Source organism: Heterodontus francisci, chromosome 12 (genome assembly GCF_036365525.1).
Source record: "Heterodontus francisci isolate sHetFra1 chromosome 12, sHetFra1.hap1, whole genome shotgun sequence".
Lineage (NCBI taxonomy): Eukaryota > Metazoa > Chordata > Chondrichthyes > Heterodontiformes > Heterodontidae > Heterodontus > Heterodontus francisci.
The window spans coordinates 112,651,650-112,672,159 of record NC_090382.1 but is presented as its reverse complement, the minus strand read 5'-3'; the positions used below and the strand labels follow the sequence as shown (position 1 = coordinate 112,672,159).

The 20,510-nt window shown below is 43.9% G+C and overlaps 1 protein-coding gene across 1 annotated transcript in view; it reads left to right on the top strand.

Moving 5' to 3' along the window:
* The window catches only part of LOC137376080 (protein diaphanous homolog 1-like), a 443,374-nt gene that overhangs the window by 105,492 nt on the left and 317,372 nt on the right, over positions 1-20,510 (top strand). The window contains exons 2-5 of the mRNA XM_068044098.1: positions 1,599-1,625; positions 13,253-13,393; positions 15,269-15,370; positions 19,062-19,192. Coding sequence (XP_067900199.1) covers positions 1,599-1,625; positions 13,253-13,393; positions 15,269-15,370; positions 19,062-19,192 — 401 coding nt within the window. The remainder of the gene's footprint in view (positions 1-1,598; positions 1,626-13,252; positions 13,394-15,268; positions 15,371-19,061; positions 19,193-20,510) is intronic.

Sequence of the window (20,510 nt, the reverse complement as noted above, 5' to 3'; positions counted from 1 at the left end):
CATTATTTAAGAAAGGTGAGAGAAAGAAAAAACAGGAAATTATAGACCTGCCAGTCTAAACTTTGTTGTGGGCAAGTTGTTGGAATCTATAATCTATAATTAAAGACAGACTGACTGAGCACCTAGTGAAATTTGAGCTGATTAAAGAGAGTCAACATATATTTGTAAATGGTAGGCCATGTCTAATGAACGTCATTGAAACCTTTGAGGAAATAACTGAAGTGATTGACAGAGGAATGTCCGTGGATGTAATTTATGTGGACTTTCAGAAGGCATTTGATTGGATTTTATGAGACTGTTAACTAAAATTAAAACTTATGGAATTGAAGGCAAGGTAGTGACTTGCCTAGGAGATTGGACAGAGTGTAAGAATACTGTACTTGATTTGGAAGGATATGACTACTAGTGTCCCACAAGGATCTGTGCTGGGGCTTCAACTGTTCACCGTATTAACTAATGAGTTTGACAGCACAATAGAGAACCGCATATCCAAATTTACAGATGATGAAAAGATTGATATAGTCAGTAGTGTAGATGGGGGCATAAAATTACAAAGACACTGTTAGATTAAGTGATAGAGGGAATATGTGGCAGATATCTTTCAACACAGGTAAGTGTGAGGTCATCCATTAGACCAAAAAAGGATAGAGCGGAATATTATTTAAATAATGAAAAACTAGGAACTGTGGAGGTCCAGAGTGTTTTGGGTGTGCATGTACACAGATCACTAAAATGTAGTAGTCTGGTGCACAAATAATCAAAAAGGTTAATGGAATATTAGTCCTTATGACTGGAGGGCTAGAACATAAAAGGGAGGAGGTTTTGCTGTAGCTATACAAAACCCTGGTTAGACCACATCTGGAGTACTGGGCAGAGTGCCTTAGAAAGGATATATTTGCTTTGGAAGGAGTGTAGTGCACATTCACCAGAATATTACCAGAGTTTCAATGGTTACATTACGAAGAGAGATTACATAGACTGGGTTTGTATTCCTGTAATATAGAAGGTTAAGGACTGATTTGATTGAGGTTTTTAAGAATGTGAAAGGATTTGATAGAGTAGATAGAGAGAAACTTTTTCCACTGATGGGGGAAGTCTAGGAAAAGGGGACATAACCTTAAAATCAGAGCCAGGCCTTTCAGGGGAACAGTTAGGAAACACTTCTTCATGCAAAGGATGGTAGAAATGTGGAACACTCTCCCACAAAAAGCTCAATTAATAGACTAGGTTACAAAAGCCCAGGTAGGTGAATGGAGTTGAGATACAAGTCAGCCATTATGTTGAATGGTGGAGGAGATTTGAGGGGCTGAATGGCCTGCTCCTGTTTCCTGAATGGTTCCCGATGGTTGGCTAAATTGTGAGGGGGCTGAATTAAAATATACAAAGGTGCTCCCTTTTTCTCTGCCTGTCCCACTAATTGTGTATTGGTGCCAAAATGCTAATTATACTGATGACGAGTGATTGGATTAAAGCTGCTGATCGGGTGATGGTGCCATCTTTGCAGAAGTGTTTCTTGGGTGTTTTCTAAGGTGTTTTTTTCCCCTTTGGTGGTGGACTGATACTTATCTATTTCTCTTTCTATTTACTTCCACCTATAGACTTTTAAGAAGCTGATTCCCGATGAGGTAAGCATCTTGCATGTTTTTATTTTACACTGCTCTTTGCTGTACACTCATGTTTTTTATAACTCTTAAATTACTGTTGTATGAAATACTATTTTGTGAAGACTTGATCTGTTTTTACTTCTGTGATCAACTGCAGAATGTCGATAAATAGTGTAAAATCTGTATCGTGGAGCATGGAGCTCTTATTGTTCATGATATTTTCTTGATTTTTTATATATAAACTAATTGATTTCATTGCACACACAGGTGGTTAAGACGATGTGTTGCTTTTAGTTCAAGCAGGATTGGGGGGGAGGGGGAGTTGGAGCAGAGGGAGTGGAGTGGGAGCGTTATGGGGGAAAAGGGTCAGAAGGGTTGGGGGAAAACTACCACAGTTGGGAGTAGTTGGAAAAGTACCTCAGTAGGGTGGTGGAATGGGAAAGTACCTCAATAAATGAAGTGGGTGAGGAACGGGAGGTTGAAAAAGTCCCTCAGCTGGGGATGTGGATAGGAAAAACACCTTGGGGTGCTTTGGTTGAAACTATGGTTCCAATTTTTCAAAAAAGGAGGCCCTGAATTTTTCTAACATTTGATTGTGGATTCAAATGGCACAAAAGGAGGCCATTCGGCCCATTGTGCCTGTTCTTTGACTAATGTGGAAAATTGCCCAGGTATGCCCTGTACACAAAAAGCAGGACAAGTCCAACCCAGCCAATTACCGCCTATCAGTCTACTCTCTCTCATCAGTAAAGTGATGGTCGTAACAAGAATGGTAATATAGTGGTAATGTTACTGGGCTAGCAATCCAGAAGTTTGAACTAATGGTCTGGAGACATGAGTTCAAATCCCATCATGGCAGCTGGGGAAGTTTTAAATTCAATTAATTATTAAATCTGGAATAAAATAAAATAAAGCTTGTCTCATTAGAAGTGGCCATGACACTACCGGATTGTTGTAAAACCCATCTGGTTCACTAATGTCCTTCAGTCAAGGAAATCTGCCGTCCTTACCCTATCTGGCCTACATGTGACACCAGCAATGTGGCTGACTCTTAACTGCCCTCTGAAATGGCAGTTGGAATGGTCAATAAATGTCAGCGAAGCTCACATCCCAAGAATTTTTTTAATTCACTCAATCTATGAATTAGTCTACAACAGACTAATAGGGAGGAAAAACCCCAGTGGTGGAGAGCTTTGGGAACTATATGTCCTCAGTCACCTGTTCCTTGAAAGCATTTCTACTTGAAGAGGCCTTGATTATTTTTAAATGAGCAGACAGGTGGCTGCACAGATTTTTCTGATTTCCTCCAGAGACTGGATGTTGTTGCACTGCCAATAGCAAAGCTTGCATACAAACACACGAATTAGGAGCAGGAGTAGGCCATTCAGCCCCTCAAGCCTGCTCTGCCATTTGATAAGATCATGGCTGATCTGATTGTGGCCTCAACTCTACTTTCCTGTCTACCCCAATACCCTTTGACTCCCTTGTTAATCAAGAATCTATCTAACTCAAAGAACAGTACAGCATAGGAACAGGCCATTCGGCCCTCCAAGCCTGTGCCTATCTTGATGCCTGCCTAAACTAAAACCTTCTGCACTTCCGGGGACCGTAGCCCTCAGCCTTAAATATATCCAATGACCCTGCCTCCACTGCTCTCTGGAGAAGAGAATTCCACATTAAGATTGAACATCTCTATCACAGTACCACTTATAGGCTTGATGGGTATTGCAGGGAATTATGGCCAGCTTTGTAACAGAATAGTCCAGAAGAGCAGATTTTGTAGTTAAGTTACAAAGGGGAAACAGTCTGCATCAGATTTACCCTCCACATAGGACCAGAAGTAGGCCATTCTGCCCCCTGAGCTTATTCCATCATTCTGGAAGACAATGTCTGACCTCTACCCTATCTCAATTGACCTGACTTTTCCCCACACCCCTTGGTATCTTGGTTCCTTCACCTACCAAAAATCTCAGTCTCAACCTTGAAAATCTGAATTGTCCAAGCATTCACAGCCTTTTGAGAGCTACAGATTTCGGTAACCCTTTGTGTGAAAAAGTGCTTCCTGATTTCACTCCTAAATGACCTAGCTCTAATTTTAACATTTTGCTCCCTTGTTCTAGATTCCTGCACCAGAGGTAATAGTTTCTCTGTTTTTATGCTGTTGAATCTCTTTATCATTAGATCACCTCTTAGCCTTATAAATTCAAGAGAATACGAGCCAAGTTTACACATCCTGACGATATGAGGCATTATGCCTCTTAAACCCTGGCATAATTTTGATGACTCTGTGCTGTACCCCCTCCAAGGCCTGTATATCCTTTCTGAGGTGCTGTGCCCAAATGTTGAACACAGTATTCCAAATGGGATCGGACCAAGGCTATATACTACTGAAGCATTACCTTCTCTATTCTAACCTTGAGATAAAGGCCAATATTCCATTAACGTTTTGATTACTTCTTGTACAAATGCACCTGCTTTTAATTTGTGTATATATAGAGCCCCAAATTTTGAAATACTTGGAAGTATTGTGAACTGTGAGGAGGATAGTGACAGACTTCGAGTGCATAGACAGGCTGGTGGAATGGGCGGACATGTGGCAAATGAAATTTAATGCAGAGATGTGTAAAGTGATACATTTCGGAAGGAAGAACAAGGAGAGATATGAAATTATGAAAGATAAAATTAAGGATATAATTCTAAAAGAGTGCAGGAACAGAGGGACCTGGAGGATGGGGCTGGGTGAGTATGTACACAAAGTGTTTAAGGTTGCGGGACACTTGAGAAAGGTTGAGAAAGTGTTTAATAAGACATACGGGATCCTAGACTTTGTAAATAGAGGCATAAAGTACAAAAGTAAGGAATTTATGGTGAACCTGTATAAAACACTGGTTTGGCCTCAACTGGAGTATTGTGTCCAGTTCTGGACACACTTTAGGAAGGATGTGAAGGCATTAGAGAGGGTGCAGAAAAGATTCATGAGAATGGTTCCAGGGATGATGGACTTCAGATACGTGGATAGATTGGAGAGGCTGGGGCTGATCTCCTTAGAGAAGAGCAGTTTGAGAAGAAATTTGATAAAGGTGCTCAATATCATGAGGGATCTGGACAAGGTATATAGGGAGAAACTGTTCCCATTGGCAGAAGGGTGGAGAACCAGAGGTTATCGATTTAAGGTGAATGGCAAAAGAACCAAAGGCGACATGAGGAAATTTTTTTTTAATGCAGCAAGTGGTTAGAATCTGGAAAGCACTCCCTAAGATTGTGGTGGAGGCAGATTCAATCATGGCTTTCAAAAGATAATTGGATGATTATCTGAAGGGAAAAAATTTGCAGAGCTGTGGGGAGAAGGTGGAGGAGTGGGACTTTTTTTTTAACAAAAAACTTGTCCTTGTGATGTGAGCATCACTGGCAAGGCCAGCATTTATTTCCCAACCCTAATTGGCCTTGATAAGGTGATGGTGAGCAGCTTTCTTGAACCACTACATTCCATGTAGTGAAGGTACACCCACCCACTGTACTGTTAGGGAGGGAGTTCCAGGGTTTTGACAGTGAAGGAATGGAGGTATATTTCCAAGTCAGGATGATGTGTGGCTTGGAGGGGAACTTGCAGGTGGTAGTGTTCCCATGCATCTACTGCCCTTATCCTTCCAGGTGATGGAGATTGCAGGTTTGTAAGGTCTTATCGAAGGAGCTTTGGCAAGTTGCTGCAGTGCATCTTGTAGATGGTTCGCACTGCTGCCACTGTGTGCCAGTGATGGAGGGATGCCGATCAAGTGTGCTTCTTTGTCTTGGATGGTGTCGAGCTTCTTGAATGTTGTTGGAGTTGCACCCATCCAGGCAAGTGGAGAGTATCCCATCACACTCCTGACTTGTGCCTTGTGGACAGGCTTTGGAGAGTCAGGAGGTGAGTTACTAGCCACAGAATTCCCAGCCTCTGACCTGCTGTTGTAGCCACAGTATTTATATGACTGGTCCAGTTAAGTTTCTGGTCAGTGGTGACCCCCAGGGTGTGATGCAGAGACCATTATTAACTCGACCGGCTGAATGGTTGTAACACAAAGGAAGCCAATCTATGATCCCCTGTCCTCTCTGCTCCTCCACAGCAATGATAGTCCGATTTGTGTTTTTGAATCCAAAGTGAACTCCATATGTCACTGTGTTGCCCGCAGTCTTGACCCATTTATATCCCTTTGTAAGTTGCTGCATCTATTTACACAACTTTCTAAGCCTGATAACTTGTCAACTTATTAGGGATGGGCAATAAATGCTGGCCTAGCCAGCGATGTCCACATCCCAGGAACGAATAAAAAAGAACGTGCAAACTTGGATATGCAACTCTCTTCATCCAAGTCATTCAGTTATGTGGTGAAAAACTGAGGCTACCGTGCAGATCCCTGGGGAACTTATCACATCCTGCCCATACCAAAATGTCCCTTTTATTCCCTATGCTCAGTCTCCTACCTCCCAACCAAGTACCAGTACATGTCACAAAGTTACTTCCTATTCTGTGCAATTTGAATTCCATCCGTCACTGTTTGACCCATTCCTCCATCTTATCGATATGCCTTCACAGATTGCTTTGGTCTTCTAAAGGCTTCTTTCTAAAGAATTAACTGCCTCTCATTTTGGTGTTTTCTGCATATCCCCACAGCACTCCCTTTAGGCCTATATACACATTTTAAGTGGCCTCGGAACAGAAGCTTGTGGAACACCACTACATTCCAACCCTCTGGAAAAGCACCCCAGCTTCTACTTTCCCTCTTTCTTCCTGCTAACCAATTTTAATCCATTTTGCTATCCTCCCCAAAATCCATAATGCTTACTATTTCTTGGCAATCCTCCCGTAGGAATTCTTCATGAATTTTGAAATGGAATATTGTAGCCCACCTGTTTTCAATGTATAATAGATATTTTTATAATCAGCTGTATAACAGGTCCTGAGTGTGCATCTCTCAGTTCATTAATTCCTTCCAAATTTGTTTTCTACCTGATCTCTTCATTTCTGTATATAACATATCCTGAGCTTCTACCATACATGGGCAAGGAAACCTCCTGCTGATTATCACCTACTGCCCCCTCTTAGCTGATGAATCAGTGCTCCTTCATGTTGAACATGACTTGGAGGATGCACTGAGGGTGGCAAGGGCGCAGAATGTACTCTGGGTGGGGGACTTCAATGCCATCACCAAGAGTGGCTCGGTAGCACCACTACTGACCGAGCTGGCCGAGTCCTAAAGGACATAGCTGCTAGACTGGGTCTGTGGCAAGTGGTGAGGGAAAAACATACTTGACCTCATTCTCACCAATCTGCCTGCCGCAAATGCATCTGTCCATGACTATATTGGTAGGAGTGCCCACTGCACAGTCCTTGTGGAGACGAAGTCCCTTCGTCACATTGAGGATACCCTCCATCGTGTTGTGTGGAACTACCATCGTGCTAAATGGGATAGATTTCGAACAGATCTAGCAATGCAAAACTGGACATCCATGAGGCGCTGTGGACCATCAGCATCAGCAGAATTGTACTCAACCACAATCTGTAACCTCATGGCCCGGCATATCCCCCACTCTATCATTACCAGCAAGCCGGGGGATCAACCCTGGTTCAATGAAGAGTGCAGGAGGACATGCCATGACAATATTGAAAATGCTGGTCCCTTTAATTAAGCAGGACTCATTTCAGTGTTAATGGAGAGCAGGTGATGCTCATTATAGTTTTGTATTTAAGGGCTGGGTTTTTGCCCAGTTGGGGAGTTGCCTCTGGACAGAGAGTTGGTCCAGAAGGAAAGCGTGGGAACTGATGTTTGGACTGAACTATGAATTGCCTGTAAAACAGTTGTGGATCAGAGACTCTCATTTGCTGCCTCATTTTGGTGACTGGACATCTGCCTGCTTAACATGCCAGGAGCAGCACCAGGCATACCTCAAAATGAGGTATCAACCTGGTGAAGCTACAACCCAGGACTGCTTGCATGTCATACAACATAAGCAGCATGCGATAGACAGGGCATGCTAAATCCCACAACCAATGGATCAAGTCTAAGCTGTGCAGTCCTGCCACATCCGGTCATGAATGGCGGTGGGCAATTAAACAGCTAACAGGAGGAGGTGGCTCCACAAATATCCCCATCCTCGATGGGGAGCCCAGCACATCAGCACAAAAGATGAGGCTGAATCATTTGCAACAATCTTCAGCAGAAGTGCTGAGTGGATGATCCATCTCTGCCTCCTCCTGAAGTCCCCAGCATCGCAGATGCCAGTCTTCAGTCAATGCGGTCACTCTGCATGATATCAAGAAATTACTGAAAACACTGGATGCTGCAAAGGCTATGGGCCCTGGCAACATTCCGGCAATAGTACTGAAACCCTGTGCTCCAGTACTTGCCGCGCCCCTAGCCAAGCTGTTCCAGTACAGCTACAATACTGGCATCTACCCTGCAATGTGGAAAATTGCCCAGGTATGTCCTGCACACACAAAACAGGAAATGTCCCACCCGGACAATTACTGCCCTATCAGTCAACTCTCGATAATTAGTAAAGTGATGGAAGGTGTCATTGAAGTGCTATCAGGCAGCAGTTGTTTAGCAAAAACCTGCATAGTGTCGCTCAGTTTGGGTTCTGCCAGGGCCACTCAGCTCCTGACCTCATTATAGCTTTGGTTCAAACATGGACAAAAGAGCTGAACTCGAGGTGAGGTGAGCGTGACTGCCCTTGATATCAAGGCAGCATTTGTCCTAGCAAAGCTGGAGTCAGTGGGAATTGGGGGAAAACTCTGCCCTGGTTGGAATCATGCCTAACAAAAAGGAAGATGGTTGTGGTTGTTGGAGTTCAATCATCTGAGCTCCAGGACATCACTGCAGGAGTCCCTCGGGGTAGTGTCCTCGGGCCAACCATCTTCAGCTGCTTCATCAATGACCTTCCATCAGTCATAAGGTCAGAAGTGGGGATGTTTGCTGATGATTGCACGATGTTCAGCACCATTCACAACTCCTCAGATACTGAAGCAGTCTGTGTAGAAATGCAGCACGACCTGGACAACATCCGGCTTGGGCTGATAAGTGGCAAGTAACATTCGCCCCACACAGGTGCCAGGCAATGACCATCTCCAACAAGAGAGAATCTAACCATCTCCCCTTGACATTCAACAGCATTACGATTGCTGAATCCCCCACTACCAACATCCTTGGGGTTACCATTGATGAGAAACTGAACTGGAGTAGCCATATAAATACCATGGCTACCAGAGCAGCTCAGAGGCTAGGAATCCTGCGGCGAGTAACTCACCTCCTGACTCCCCAAAACCTGTCCATCTACAAGTCAGGAGTGTGATGGAATACTCTCCACTTGCCTGGGTGGGTGCAGTTCCAACAACACTCAAGAAGCTCGACACCTTCCAGGACAAAGCGGCCCACTTGATTGGCACCCAGTCCACAAACATTCACTCCCTCTACCACGAGGCACAGTGGCAGCAGTGTGTACCATCTACAAGATGCACTGCAGCAAGGCACCAAGGCTACTCAGGCAGCACCTTCCAAACGCGCAACCTCTACCACCGAGAAGGACAGGGCAGCAAATGCATAGGAACACCACCACCTGCAAGTTGCACACCATCTTGACTTGGAACTATATCGCCGTTCCTCCACTGTCGCTGGGTCAGAATCCTGGAACTCCTTTCCTAACAGCACTGTGGATTTACCTACCGCACATGGAATACAGCAGTTCAAAAAGGCATCTCACAACCACCTTCTCAAGGGCAATTAGGAATGGGCAATAAATGCTGGCCTAGCCAGCGACGCCCACCTCCCATGAAACGAAGAAATAAAATACACTGCATCTCTCGAATACCACAGTAAGAGTTTCACTAGTTTTATCAAAACAAATGGAGAATCTGTTCCTTTTGTCATCAAGTTGTCTGCGTCCTTTAGATCTGACCCCAGCATAACTGCACTTTCCCCTCCCCTGCCCTGGTGAGCAGATTGTTATTCATCAGAAAGCTACAGAGACACTATCATGGCACTGTTCAAGTTTGTGGTGTGAAGTTGCCACTCATCCTTTTCAAGAACAGATGCTCACTGGCTCTGTCAAATTTGTTTCACCTGCCTGGTTATTCTAGGCATTTGTGTGACTTGATATAACATGGAGTGAATCGAATTGGCTGAAGACTGTCATCTGTTATGTTGGGGGACTCTGGAGGAGGCCGAGATGGATTATCCACTCGGCCCTTCTGTCTGTGCTCAACCATGCATGTTATTATTTGTCATTATATAAATTGTGAACAACAGTCCCAGCACCAATACTTGTGGAACACCTGTTCCCACCTTTTGCCAGTTTAAGTAGCGACTCTTAACTCCTACTCTCTGTTTTCTGTTATGTTTTTTTTTTACACAGTCATACTTTTTCTAGTCCAGCGAGAGAGAGAGAGATCTGGGATGACCTGAGCAAAAATTTTGCGTCAGGTCGGAGGTCCCACCCAACGGCCAAAAAGTTGGGGGCAAACCCGCCTCCGCCAGGTCATAATTTTACGGGGCCTAGGTCCTTAATTGGCCTCGGGCAGGACTTCCGCTTCTCTGAGGCAGGAGGTCCTGCCCCCAAGAGCTACCAGCCAATCAGTGGGCTGGCAGATCTTCAGTCCCACGGTGCCACCAGGAGTGGTGGGCACTGCGGGACTGCACCCAGCGAGAGGAGCAGCAATGGAGGAGGCAAGTGTATGGGGCCTCACCGGGAACAATTGGCTGGGCCGCGGCGAGGCGGAGGGCAGGGGGAGGTGCTCCAGCGGGAGCTGCTTGTGCTGCTGTGGGTGCACTCCATGAGGCACAATGCTCACGATCAGGAGGGCGCCTGGTATTACCAGGTGGCCTCCTCAGTCACTGATATTCCTGGCCACTGTTGGTAAAATACCAGTGGCGGTGGGAAGAGGCCCTTAAGTGGCAAGTGATTGGCCACTTAAGGGCTTTAATTGGCCTGGTGCGGGTGAGCTGTTTTTCACCTCCCACGCTGATCGTAAAATTGCAGTGGGGGCAGGAAGACAACAGGAACGGCAACCCCCCCGCCTCCCAGTCAATTTTACACCCCTCCCGCCTCCAGCCTGCTCCCACAGTGGGTGTAAAATTCCGGCCTTGGGGTGGGCGTGTGATCTGGGAACATTTTATTTGGTATATCACTTTCCTCGCACGGGAGCAAAAGGCAGCCAGTCTGAAGAAGGAATATCAGTTTCCTTTTTCATGTGCTTTCTGGCACGTATTGCTCAACACAGGCCTGAGCTGGACAGGTTGGTGTGTTAAAGAAAAGGTGGGTCAGACCATAACACAGGAACGTTATGGCAGTTGGAAGCTGGGATAATTAAGGTTGACTTTTTCCAGATTTATTTTGTGCTTTTTCCTGCTCCCTCGACTCTATTACTGCTCTCCTGCTAACCATCCAACTTCCCCTCCTGGTCCCTGTGTTAGTCGATATTGTTAACCGTTCTCTTCAGGTGTTTTTCCCCTCTCCTTTAAATCTGCTGCCATCACACCTCACTTCAAAAAACCAAACCATTACCCCACAGTCCTTGCAAACTGCCATTCTATTTCCAACCCTCTTCTCCTCCCCAAAGCTGTTGAATGTGTTGTTGCCTCCCAAATCCATGACCATCTTACCCGGCACTCCATGTTTGAATCCCTCCAATCATGTTTCCGCCCCTGCCTCAGTACTAAGACGGCTGTTACCAAAGTCACAATTGATGCCCTATGTGACTGTGACAAATGTAAGCCATTTCTCCTCGTCCTTCTCGACCAGTCTGCAGCCTTTGACACAGTTGACCACACCACCTTCCTCCAGCACCTCTCCACTATCATCCAACTGGGTGGGACTGCTATCACCTGGTTCTATTCTTAGCTATCTAATGAAAGCCAGAGTATGACTTGCAATGGCTTCTCTTCTTGCTTCCACACCATTACCTCTGGTGTCCTCCAAGGATCGATCCTTGGCCCCATCCTGTTTCTCATCTACATGTTGCCTCTCGGTGTCGTCATCCAAAAGCACAGTATTAGTTTTCACATGTATGCTGATCATAATCAGCTGTACCTGACCACCACCTCTTTGACTCCTGCACTGTTGCAAAATTATTAGACTGCTATCCAACATTCTGTACTGGATGTGCAGAAATTTCCTGCAATTAAATACTGGGAATACTGAAGCCATTGTTTTCGGTCTTTGCTCCAAACTCCATTCCCTAGCTACTGACTCCATTCCTCTCCCAGGTAACGGTCTGAGACTAAACCAGCCTGTTTGCAACCATGGTGTCATATTTGACCCTGAGATAAGCTCCTGACCACATATTTGCGCCAGTACTGAGACCTTGTATTTCCACCTCCGTAACATCGCCCGACTTCACTCCTGTCTCAGCTCACCAGCTGCTGAAACCCTCATTCATTCATGTGGGGTAGGTACACCTCTAGACTTGACTATTCCAATGCACTCCTGGCTGGTTTCCCACATTCTACCTTCCATAAACTTGAGGTCATCCAAAACTTTGCTGCCCATGTCTTAACTTGCAGCACATTCCTTTCACCTATAACCCCTGTGCTTACTGACCTGCATTGGCTCCCGGTCAAGCAATGTCTTGATATTAAAATTCTCAACCTTGTTCCAAATTCCTCCATGGGCTTGCCCCTCCCTATCTCTGTAATCTCCTGCAGCCCCACAATCCACTGAGATATCGGTACTCCTCTAATTATGGCTTCTTGAACATCCCAAATTTAATCGCTGCACTGTTGGCGGCCATGCCTTCGCTACCAAGGCCCTAAGCTCTGGAATTCCTTCCCTTATACCTCTCCTGCCTCTACCTCGCTTTCTTCCTTTAAGATGCTCCTTAAAGCTTGCCTCTTTGACCAAGCTTTTAGTCATCTGGCTGAAAGCACCTTTTGTGGCTTACTGTCATATTTTTTATATCATCCTTCAGTGAAGAGGCTTGCAACAGTTTATTACATTAAAGGCGCTATATAAATATAAGTTGTTTTGTAGTGTTGGAAACGTTTTTTTAGGGGTATATAGTTGGTTAGGGTAAGGATGTGTCATGGCAGTTGTGCTTCACATTTTCTTTTTCTGGATTGTGTAGAATTTTTATTTTGCGGACTGCAGTTGGGGAAAAGGGTTTGTATGGTATAATTTTTTTTTAAAGACTGTTATTCACTTTTTAAAAAAATCGTTCACGGGATGTGGCCGTCACTGGCTAGGCCAGCATTTATTGCCCATCCCTAATTGCCCTTGAGAAGGTGGTGGTGAGCTGCCTTTTTGAACTGCTGCAGTCCATGTGGGGTAGGTATACCCACAGTGCTGTTAGGAAGGGAATTCCAGGATTTTGACACACGATGGTTAAGGAACGGTGATATAGTTCCAAGTCAGGATGCTGTGTGACTTGGAGGGGAACTTGCAGGTGGTGCTGTTGCCATGCATTTGCTGCCTTTGTCCTTCTAGTTGGTAGAGGTTGCGGGTTTGGAAGGTGCTGTCTAAGGCCAAAAGCAAGCTGAACCAATAAGCAAGCAGGAAAGTGCTCCACAGATCTGCTAGTGATTACCCAGCTAGACCCAAATTTTACTGTAAAAGATATACTTGTGAAACGCTATGGGGAACTACAGTATGTTTAATTCTTTTCTGGTCCTGCCTTGCAGCTAGAACGGTTCACCAGCATACGGAAGAAGGAAAAACCGAATGCTCACTCAAGACGCCCGTCAACACCAATTTATGAAACCCATTCTGCCCTGACCTCATTGTCTGACAAAGAGGTGCTGGACCTGTTTGAGCAGATGTTGGTAGGTGCTTTACCTTTCAGCCTTTCACAACTTAATATTGAATGGATTAAAACCTTGAAACATGCTGCAAATTTGAAATAAAGTATAAAATACTGGAGATGTGCAGCAGGTAATTCAGCATGCGATGAAAGAAAAGACTGGTCGGCATTTAAGGTAGAGACAGAGTTTCAACAAAGGCTTCCCTACTTGAAACATTAACCTGCCTTTTCCCTCTCCGCATGCTGAAAAACTTGTGCATTTGCAAAATTCTGAATCGATCGGCTTGTGAGTGACCAGGATATTGTGATGTATTTGGGGAGGCATCTAGTTAAGTTCTCCTTGTCATGATTCATGATGCTTTCCTGAAGTTTATCAATTACATAACATTTCGTAGGAAATATGTGGCACAAAAACAGGCCATTTGGCCCAATCAGTCCTTGCCAATGTTAATGCTGCACTCGAGCCTTATCTAAATTTATCATCGTAACCCTCTCTTCCCTGCTCACTCATCTACTTGTCTAGCTTCTCTTTAAAGGCATTTAAGCTATTTGATTCAACGACTCCCTGTGGTAGTGAGTTCCACATTGACTTGTGGCATTGAGGAGGGATCTCCCAGATTTTCATTCCCCCTGAAATTGGTTAGACCTTTTATTCAGTTTACTCTGTGATTTTTGGAGCCTGGTGGCAAGTATCGGCTGCCAGATTTCACATGTTCATATTATATTAGATTAGATTAGATTAGAGATACAGCACTGAAACAGGCCCTTCAGCCCACCGAGTCTGTGCCGACCATCAACCACCCATTTATACTAATCCTACACTAATCCCATATTCCTACCAAACATCCCCACCTGTCCCTATATTTCCCTACCACCTACTTATACTAGTGACAATTTATAATGGCCAATTTACCTACCAACCTGCAAGTCTTTTGGCTTGTGGGAGGAAACCGGAGCACCCGGAGAAAACCCACACAGACACGGAGAACTTGCAAACTCCACACAGGCAGTACCCAGAATTTATATTTTATATAAAGTTGCAGAGCATCCTTTTTAATAAAATGGAATAGTAATTTATATTGCAAGAAAAGTTGAGTTACAAATTACTAGTATTCTAGAATTCAGCTTCTTCTCACTTGGAAACAATACCATTTGATTGGCTTAGACAGCCTGGTGGTTACTTAGGTAATCTAGCATACAACTGAGCCACATAACTCTTGGGTCCCATCCCTTTTTTGGGCCTGGTAAGACCAGGAGTATTATGCAGGCCAAACCTTGTAACAGTTCTTCAATTTATTGTATAAAAATATTGTTACTTGACAAATAACTCTAAATCCGATGTGCTCGGATTTGCTTTAGATAGTTAGAATGTGGAACTCACTACCACCAGTTGAGGCAAATGCATTTAATGGGAAGCTAGATGAGCATATGAGGGAGAAAGGAATAGAATGTTGTGCTGACAGGGTTGGATGAAGAAGAGTGGGAGGCAGTTTACATGGAGCATAAACACTGGCATAGACCTGTTGGGTCAAATGGCCTGTTTCTGTGCTGTAGATTCTGTTTAAGCTCAGAAGTGATACTCCTGCAGTTGAATAAGCATTCTCATGTCTAGATTCACACAAGTAGTGGCCCCTTGGACAATGGAGGGGAAGTCAGCCCTATGGAACTGTACCTCAAGGTGATTCAGAACCTTCAGGAAATGAACTTAGATGTTTGAAAAGCGAAAGGCTTTTTTCCTCTTCTCTAGTTTTTTTAGGACTATAAAGCTGCAGTAGATTAGGGAGGGATTTATGAATGTGGGTCGTCAGGAGAAATAGTTGTAAGATAGCAATAACCACAACCACTAATCTCCATTCAAGAAGTAAATTCCTGATGTTTATTCTTTATCCTTTGATAGCTTGACATGAATTTGAATGAAGAAAAGCAACAACCATTGAGAAACAAAGATATGATGATAAAGAGAGAAATGGTTTCACAGTACATGCATACCTCCAAAGCAGTAAGTACTGTACTATTCCGACCGAACTTGAGAGGTTTTGTCGATTCCAATTTCAAGACATGGGGGATTAATGTCATAATTTCATTTAAATGCACTTTGAGATCCTTTTTTTCTTGCACTCTGTAATGTATTCAGGAGATGGTACCATAGTGGTTATGTTACTGGACTAGAAATCCAGAGGCCTGATCTAGTACTCCAGCAACATTAACTGTTAACTGCCCTCTGAAATGGCTTAGCAAACCATTCAGTTGTATCACACTGCCACAGAATATGCACAGTGGGTGTACCTATACATGTATTACAGCGGTTCAAGAAAGTGGCTCACCACCATCTTCTCAAGGGCAATTAGACAATGGACAATAAATGCTGGCCTTACCAGTGACACTCACATTCCAAGAACAAATTAAAAAAAAACGTTTTCTACAGACCTGTTTCAATTTGTGAAGCAGTTAATATTTGTGAAATATATGGATTTTAGGGCATGTTCCCACAGAGCTTGTTAGTTCATTACCATTTTGTGACCTATTAGTCCTGCAGACCAATTATCATTTAATTGCTTGGCAGAAGGTCTTGTTGCATTGAGTCCTACAATTACACTAATAATTAATTGACATCTGTCTGAAAGATATGATATCTATTTATTATCACTTTTTAAAAAGGAAAGCATGTCAAGGTGCTTCACAGATCAAAGAAAAATTGTCGAGTCAAAGCAGGAGATGTGAAGGCCGACCAAAAGGTTTGGTCAATAGATGGATTTCAAGGATGGTCTCAAATGAGGCGAAGGAGATGGAGAGGCAAGCAGCTTTAGGGAGTGAATTCTAGAGTTGCTGAGGGTATGATTGTTAATTATGGACTGATGTGTGTGTCGGTGGGGGGCTGGGGGTGGTGTATTGGTCGATACAGAATGCCAAAGTCAGTGGACCAGTGAGTTCTGGGGAGAGGTTGTAGGGCTGAAGTAAGTTACAGATATAGCAACCAGTGAGGCTATGAAGCAATTTCAACAGGAGGATGAGAATTTTAAGTGGAAGGCATTGAAACAGGATCCAATGTTGGTCAGCGAGGGCAGCAGCAATGAGTGATTGGGATTTGGTGTAGGATAGGATATGGGCAGCAGAGTTTTGGAGGAACTAAATTTTACAGAGGGTGAAACATTGGGATAGCTGGGCCCAGAGGTGACATGGGAAGTTGGGACTGTTTTCCTTGGAGAACAGAAGGCTGATAGGTGATTTGATAGAGGTATTCAAAATCCTGAGGGGTCTGGGCAGCGTAGATAGGGAGAAACTGTTCCCACTCATGAAAGGATCGAGAACGAGAGGGCACAGATTTAAAGTATTTGGTAAGAGAAGCAAAAGTGACATGAAGATAAACTTTTTCACGCAGCGAGTGGCTAAGGTCTGGAATGCGCTACCTGAGAATATGGTGGTGGCAGGTTCAATTGAAGCATTCAGAAGGGAATTAGACTGTTATATGAGAAGGAAGAATGTGCAGGGTTACAGGGAGAAGGCAGGGGAATGGAACTGAGTGAATTGCTTTTCTGAAGATCCGGTGCAGACATGATGGGCTGAACATAACATAAGAACTAGGAGCAGGAGTAGGCAATTCAGCCCCTTGAGCCTGTTCCGCCATTCACTACGATCATGGCTGATCTCATCTTGGCCTCAACTCCACTTTCCTGCACGTTCTCCATAACCCTTCAACCCATTTCTAATTAAAAATCTGTCTATCTCCTCAAATTTACCCAATGTCCTGGCTTCCACCGCACTCTAGGGTAGTGAACTCCACAGATTCACGACCCTTTGAGAGAAGTAGTTTCTCCTCATCTCTGTTTTAAATCTGCTACCCCTTATCCTAAAACTGTGACCTCTCGTTCTAGATTGCCCGACAAGAGAAAACATCCTCTCTATGTCTACTTTGTCAATCCCCTTAATCATCTTATATACTTCAATTAGATCTCCTCTCATTCTTCTAAACTCCAGAGAGTAAAGGCCTAAACTGCTCAATCTCTCTGAATGGCACCTTCTGCATTGTAAAAATTCTGTGGTTCTGAGTATGTGGAGCTGATAGGATGAGGTGAAAGTAGTTGATCTTTCCGCTGGAGAAAATATGTCATCAGAAGCTTATTTCAGGGTCGGTTGATTAGTACACCAAGATTGTGAACAGTCAGGCTCAGCCTGTAACAATGGGAAAGGGACAGAATTTGTCAAGGGAGACTGAAAACGATTAATTAATTCTTCCCAGTGTTTGACTGGAGGAAATAGCAGTTCATCCAAGATCAGATGCAGTCTGACAACGCAAACATTGGAGGAGTTGAGAGAGCCATTGAAGAAGTAGAACTGCATGTCATTAAATTATATGTGGAAGTTGAACCCATGCCTTTGGATGATGTCATCAAGTGGCAGCTGGCAAATAGAAAAGAGGAGGCCAAAGATAGCTCCTTGGGAAGAGGTGGGATAGAATGGTCTCCAGAGGTGGTAATACAGGCTTTTAAAGAGAAGTAATTGCTTGAGATGCTCAGGTTATGACTGGATAGATAAGAGTAGAACCAAGCAAGGGCAGATCAATTAAACTGGAGAGTGAAGGAGAGGGATTGGAGGAGGATAGTATGATGGATGATGTCACAGGTTGCAGAGAGCTTGAGGATGGATAATGCACCACTCTCTCAGTCGGAATCACAAAGCATGCCATTTGTAACTTTGAATAGAGCTGTTTCAGTGCTGTGGCAGGGTCAGAGATTCAAATGAGTGCAAGCAAGGTAGGCAGCATGTATTTCAGAGCTGACGATGCATTCAGGGACTTTGCAGAGGAAAGGGAGGCTGTGAACGGGATGGCCTGACTCAGGAATCATAGGATGACTAGTTAAAGGAGTGGAAAGAAGCATCCAAGGTCACTGGGAATTTTCTCTACAGTTAAAATGAAGATAAATTGTGAGGGTAGAGAGAACTTTATTCTAATTATATGATGTCCTTTATGAACTGGTGCCAAACTGGAGGAAAAATAAATCATTGTCCAGCATTAACCTTCCTAACCTTGAGCACAGGAGTATCCTTTTTAGGAAGGTAATTTGCAAAAGGGCAGCTGCTTGTACTGGGGAATTTAGCACAGATTGTTCCTTTCTGTCAGTTCAACAACTAACCTCATTTCACAGATATTGTAGAGGGAGAATCGCTGACTATTTGGTTAATGCAGTAATTACTTTACGAAGAAGGTAAGAGTTTATTGCTGGCCATGGACAAATAGCTTTCTTATAATGATACAACTCACTGAAGGACATACACACAAGTTAAAGGTGATTGGTTGACTCTTGTGAAATGATAGGACATCTCCTAATTGGGCCTTACACTCTCCTTCTAAGCACAACATTGCACTGTTGAGCCAAAAGTTCATCAAAAAGCCAATGGTTGCTGTTTTGCTTCCCAAGAGCTGACTGCACATTTTTTGGATCCTTGGTTATGTACTAAGGTCATACAGCTTTTTTAAAGAATGTTTGCCTCTTAAAATAACGAACAAGTCAATTCAATGCATTTTTTTAACCCAGCCGGTGAAAGCCATGGATACCTTGATGAGTAAGTGGTTGCTGTGTACTTCAGGTTAAAATAGAGGTAGCACCATGTCCTGCTGTTAAATTCTGCCTCCCTCAATTATTCAATCTGGGTGAAGTCTTTCTTATGTAGACTTATTCTTTCCCTTTTAGGGGCAAAATCAGAGGGAAAGCTCCCGATCAGCAGTGATGTACATCCAAGAATTGAAGTCGGGAGTACGAGACAACCAGCTGCTAAGTTGTTTGGAGTCCTTGCGTGTTTCTCTCAGCAATAAACCAGTCAGGTAATGATTTCAATATTGATTATGTTTGAAAGCAAATTTGTGTAGTGTCAAATCTAGTATGACATCTGAGATGTGTATTTAAAAAGAAAATCCAGTGTCTGGATTTACAGCTCATAAAAGCATGTGTGAGGATTCAGTTGAAATGCTGACTTTGACACGACATTGGAAGAATGGTTAATCTCAATATGTGATTCTAGTTAATTTCTTCTTATATGTTCTATTATTAAAATGCCTTCTAAAGTTCTTTGAGCAAACCATGTCGGTGCTTTTCACTAAACTTCATTTTTTATAATTCATTCATGGGTTGTGAGCATCATTGGCAAGGCCAGCATTTATTGCCCATCCCTAATTGCTTTTGAGAAGGTGGTGGTGAGCTGCCTTCTTGAACCGCTGCAGTCCATGTGCTGAAGGTACACGACGGTGTTGTTCGGAAGGCACTTCCAGGATTTTTATTCAGCAGCCATGAAGGAACAGTGATATGTTTCCAAGTCAGGATGGTGTGTGGCTTGGTGGGAAACTTGGACGTGATAGTGTTCCCATGTGCCTGCTGCCCTTATCTTTCTAGGTGGAAGAGGTCACGATTTTGGGAAGAGCCATCCTCTGCACTTATTAAATATAGCTGATTCTAGTCACTGTATCATTCATCAAAAAGGTTAGCCACCTGAACATTTCCAGATAACGCATGAGAGCTAGTGTACTTCACAAAGCAACAGTATATGTGCAGTTTCAATATGAAATAGTGAACCCAAAATATATGTACTTAATACTTGCATCATCATCATCAGGATATTCTTCATTCTACATTCACCAGGAGGGTGTAACTATTGGCTTAGATCTGCAGTGCAGTACATCTTGACTCTATCTTTTCTCCGCTGGTCCAGTCTCTTCCCACCTACATCCGTGACTCTTCTGAAGCCCTACGTCATTTTGATAATTTCCAGTTTCCTGGCCCCAACCACTGCCTCTTCACTATGGATGTCCAATCTCTCTACACCTCCATCCCCCACCAGGACGGTTTGAGGGCTCTCTGCTTCTTCCTTGAACAGAGGCCCAACCAATCCCCATCCACCACCACCCTCCCCCGCCTGGCTGAACTTGTTCTCACATTGAACAACTTCTCCTTCAACTCCACTCACTTCCTTCAAGTAAAAGGTGTTGCTATGGGTACCTGCATGGGTCCTAGTTATGCGTGTCTTTTTGTGGGATATGTGGAACATTCCAGTCCTACTCAGGCCCCCTCCCCCAACTCATTTTCAGGTACATTGATAACTGTATCAGTGTCGTTTCCTGCTCCCGCCCCGAACTGGAAAACTTTATC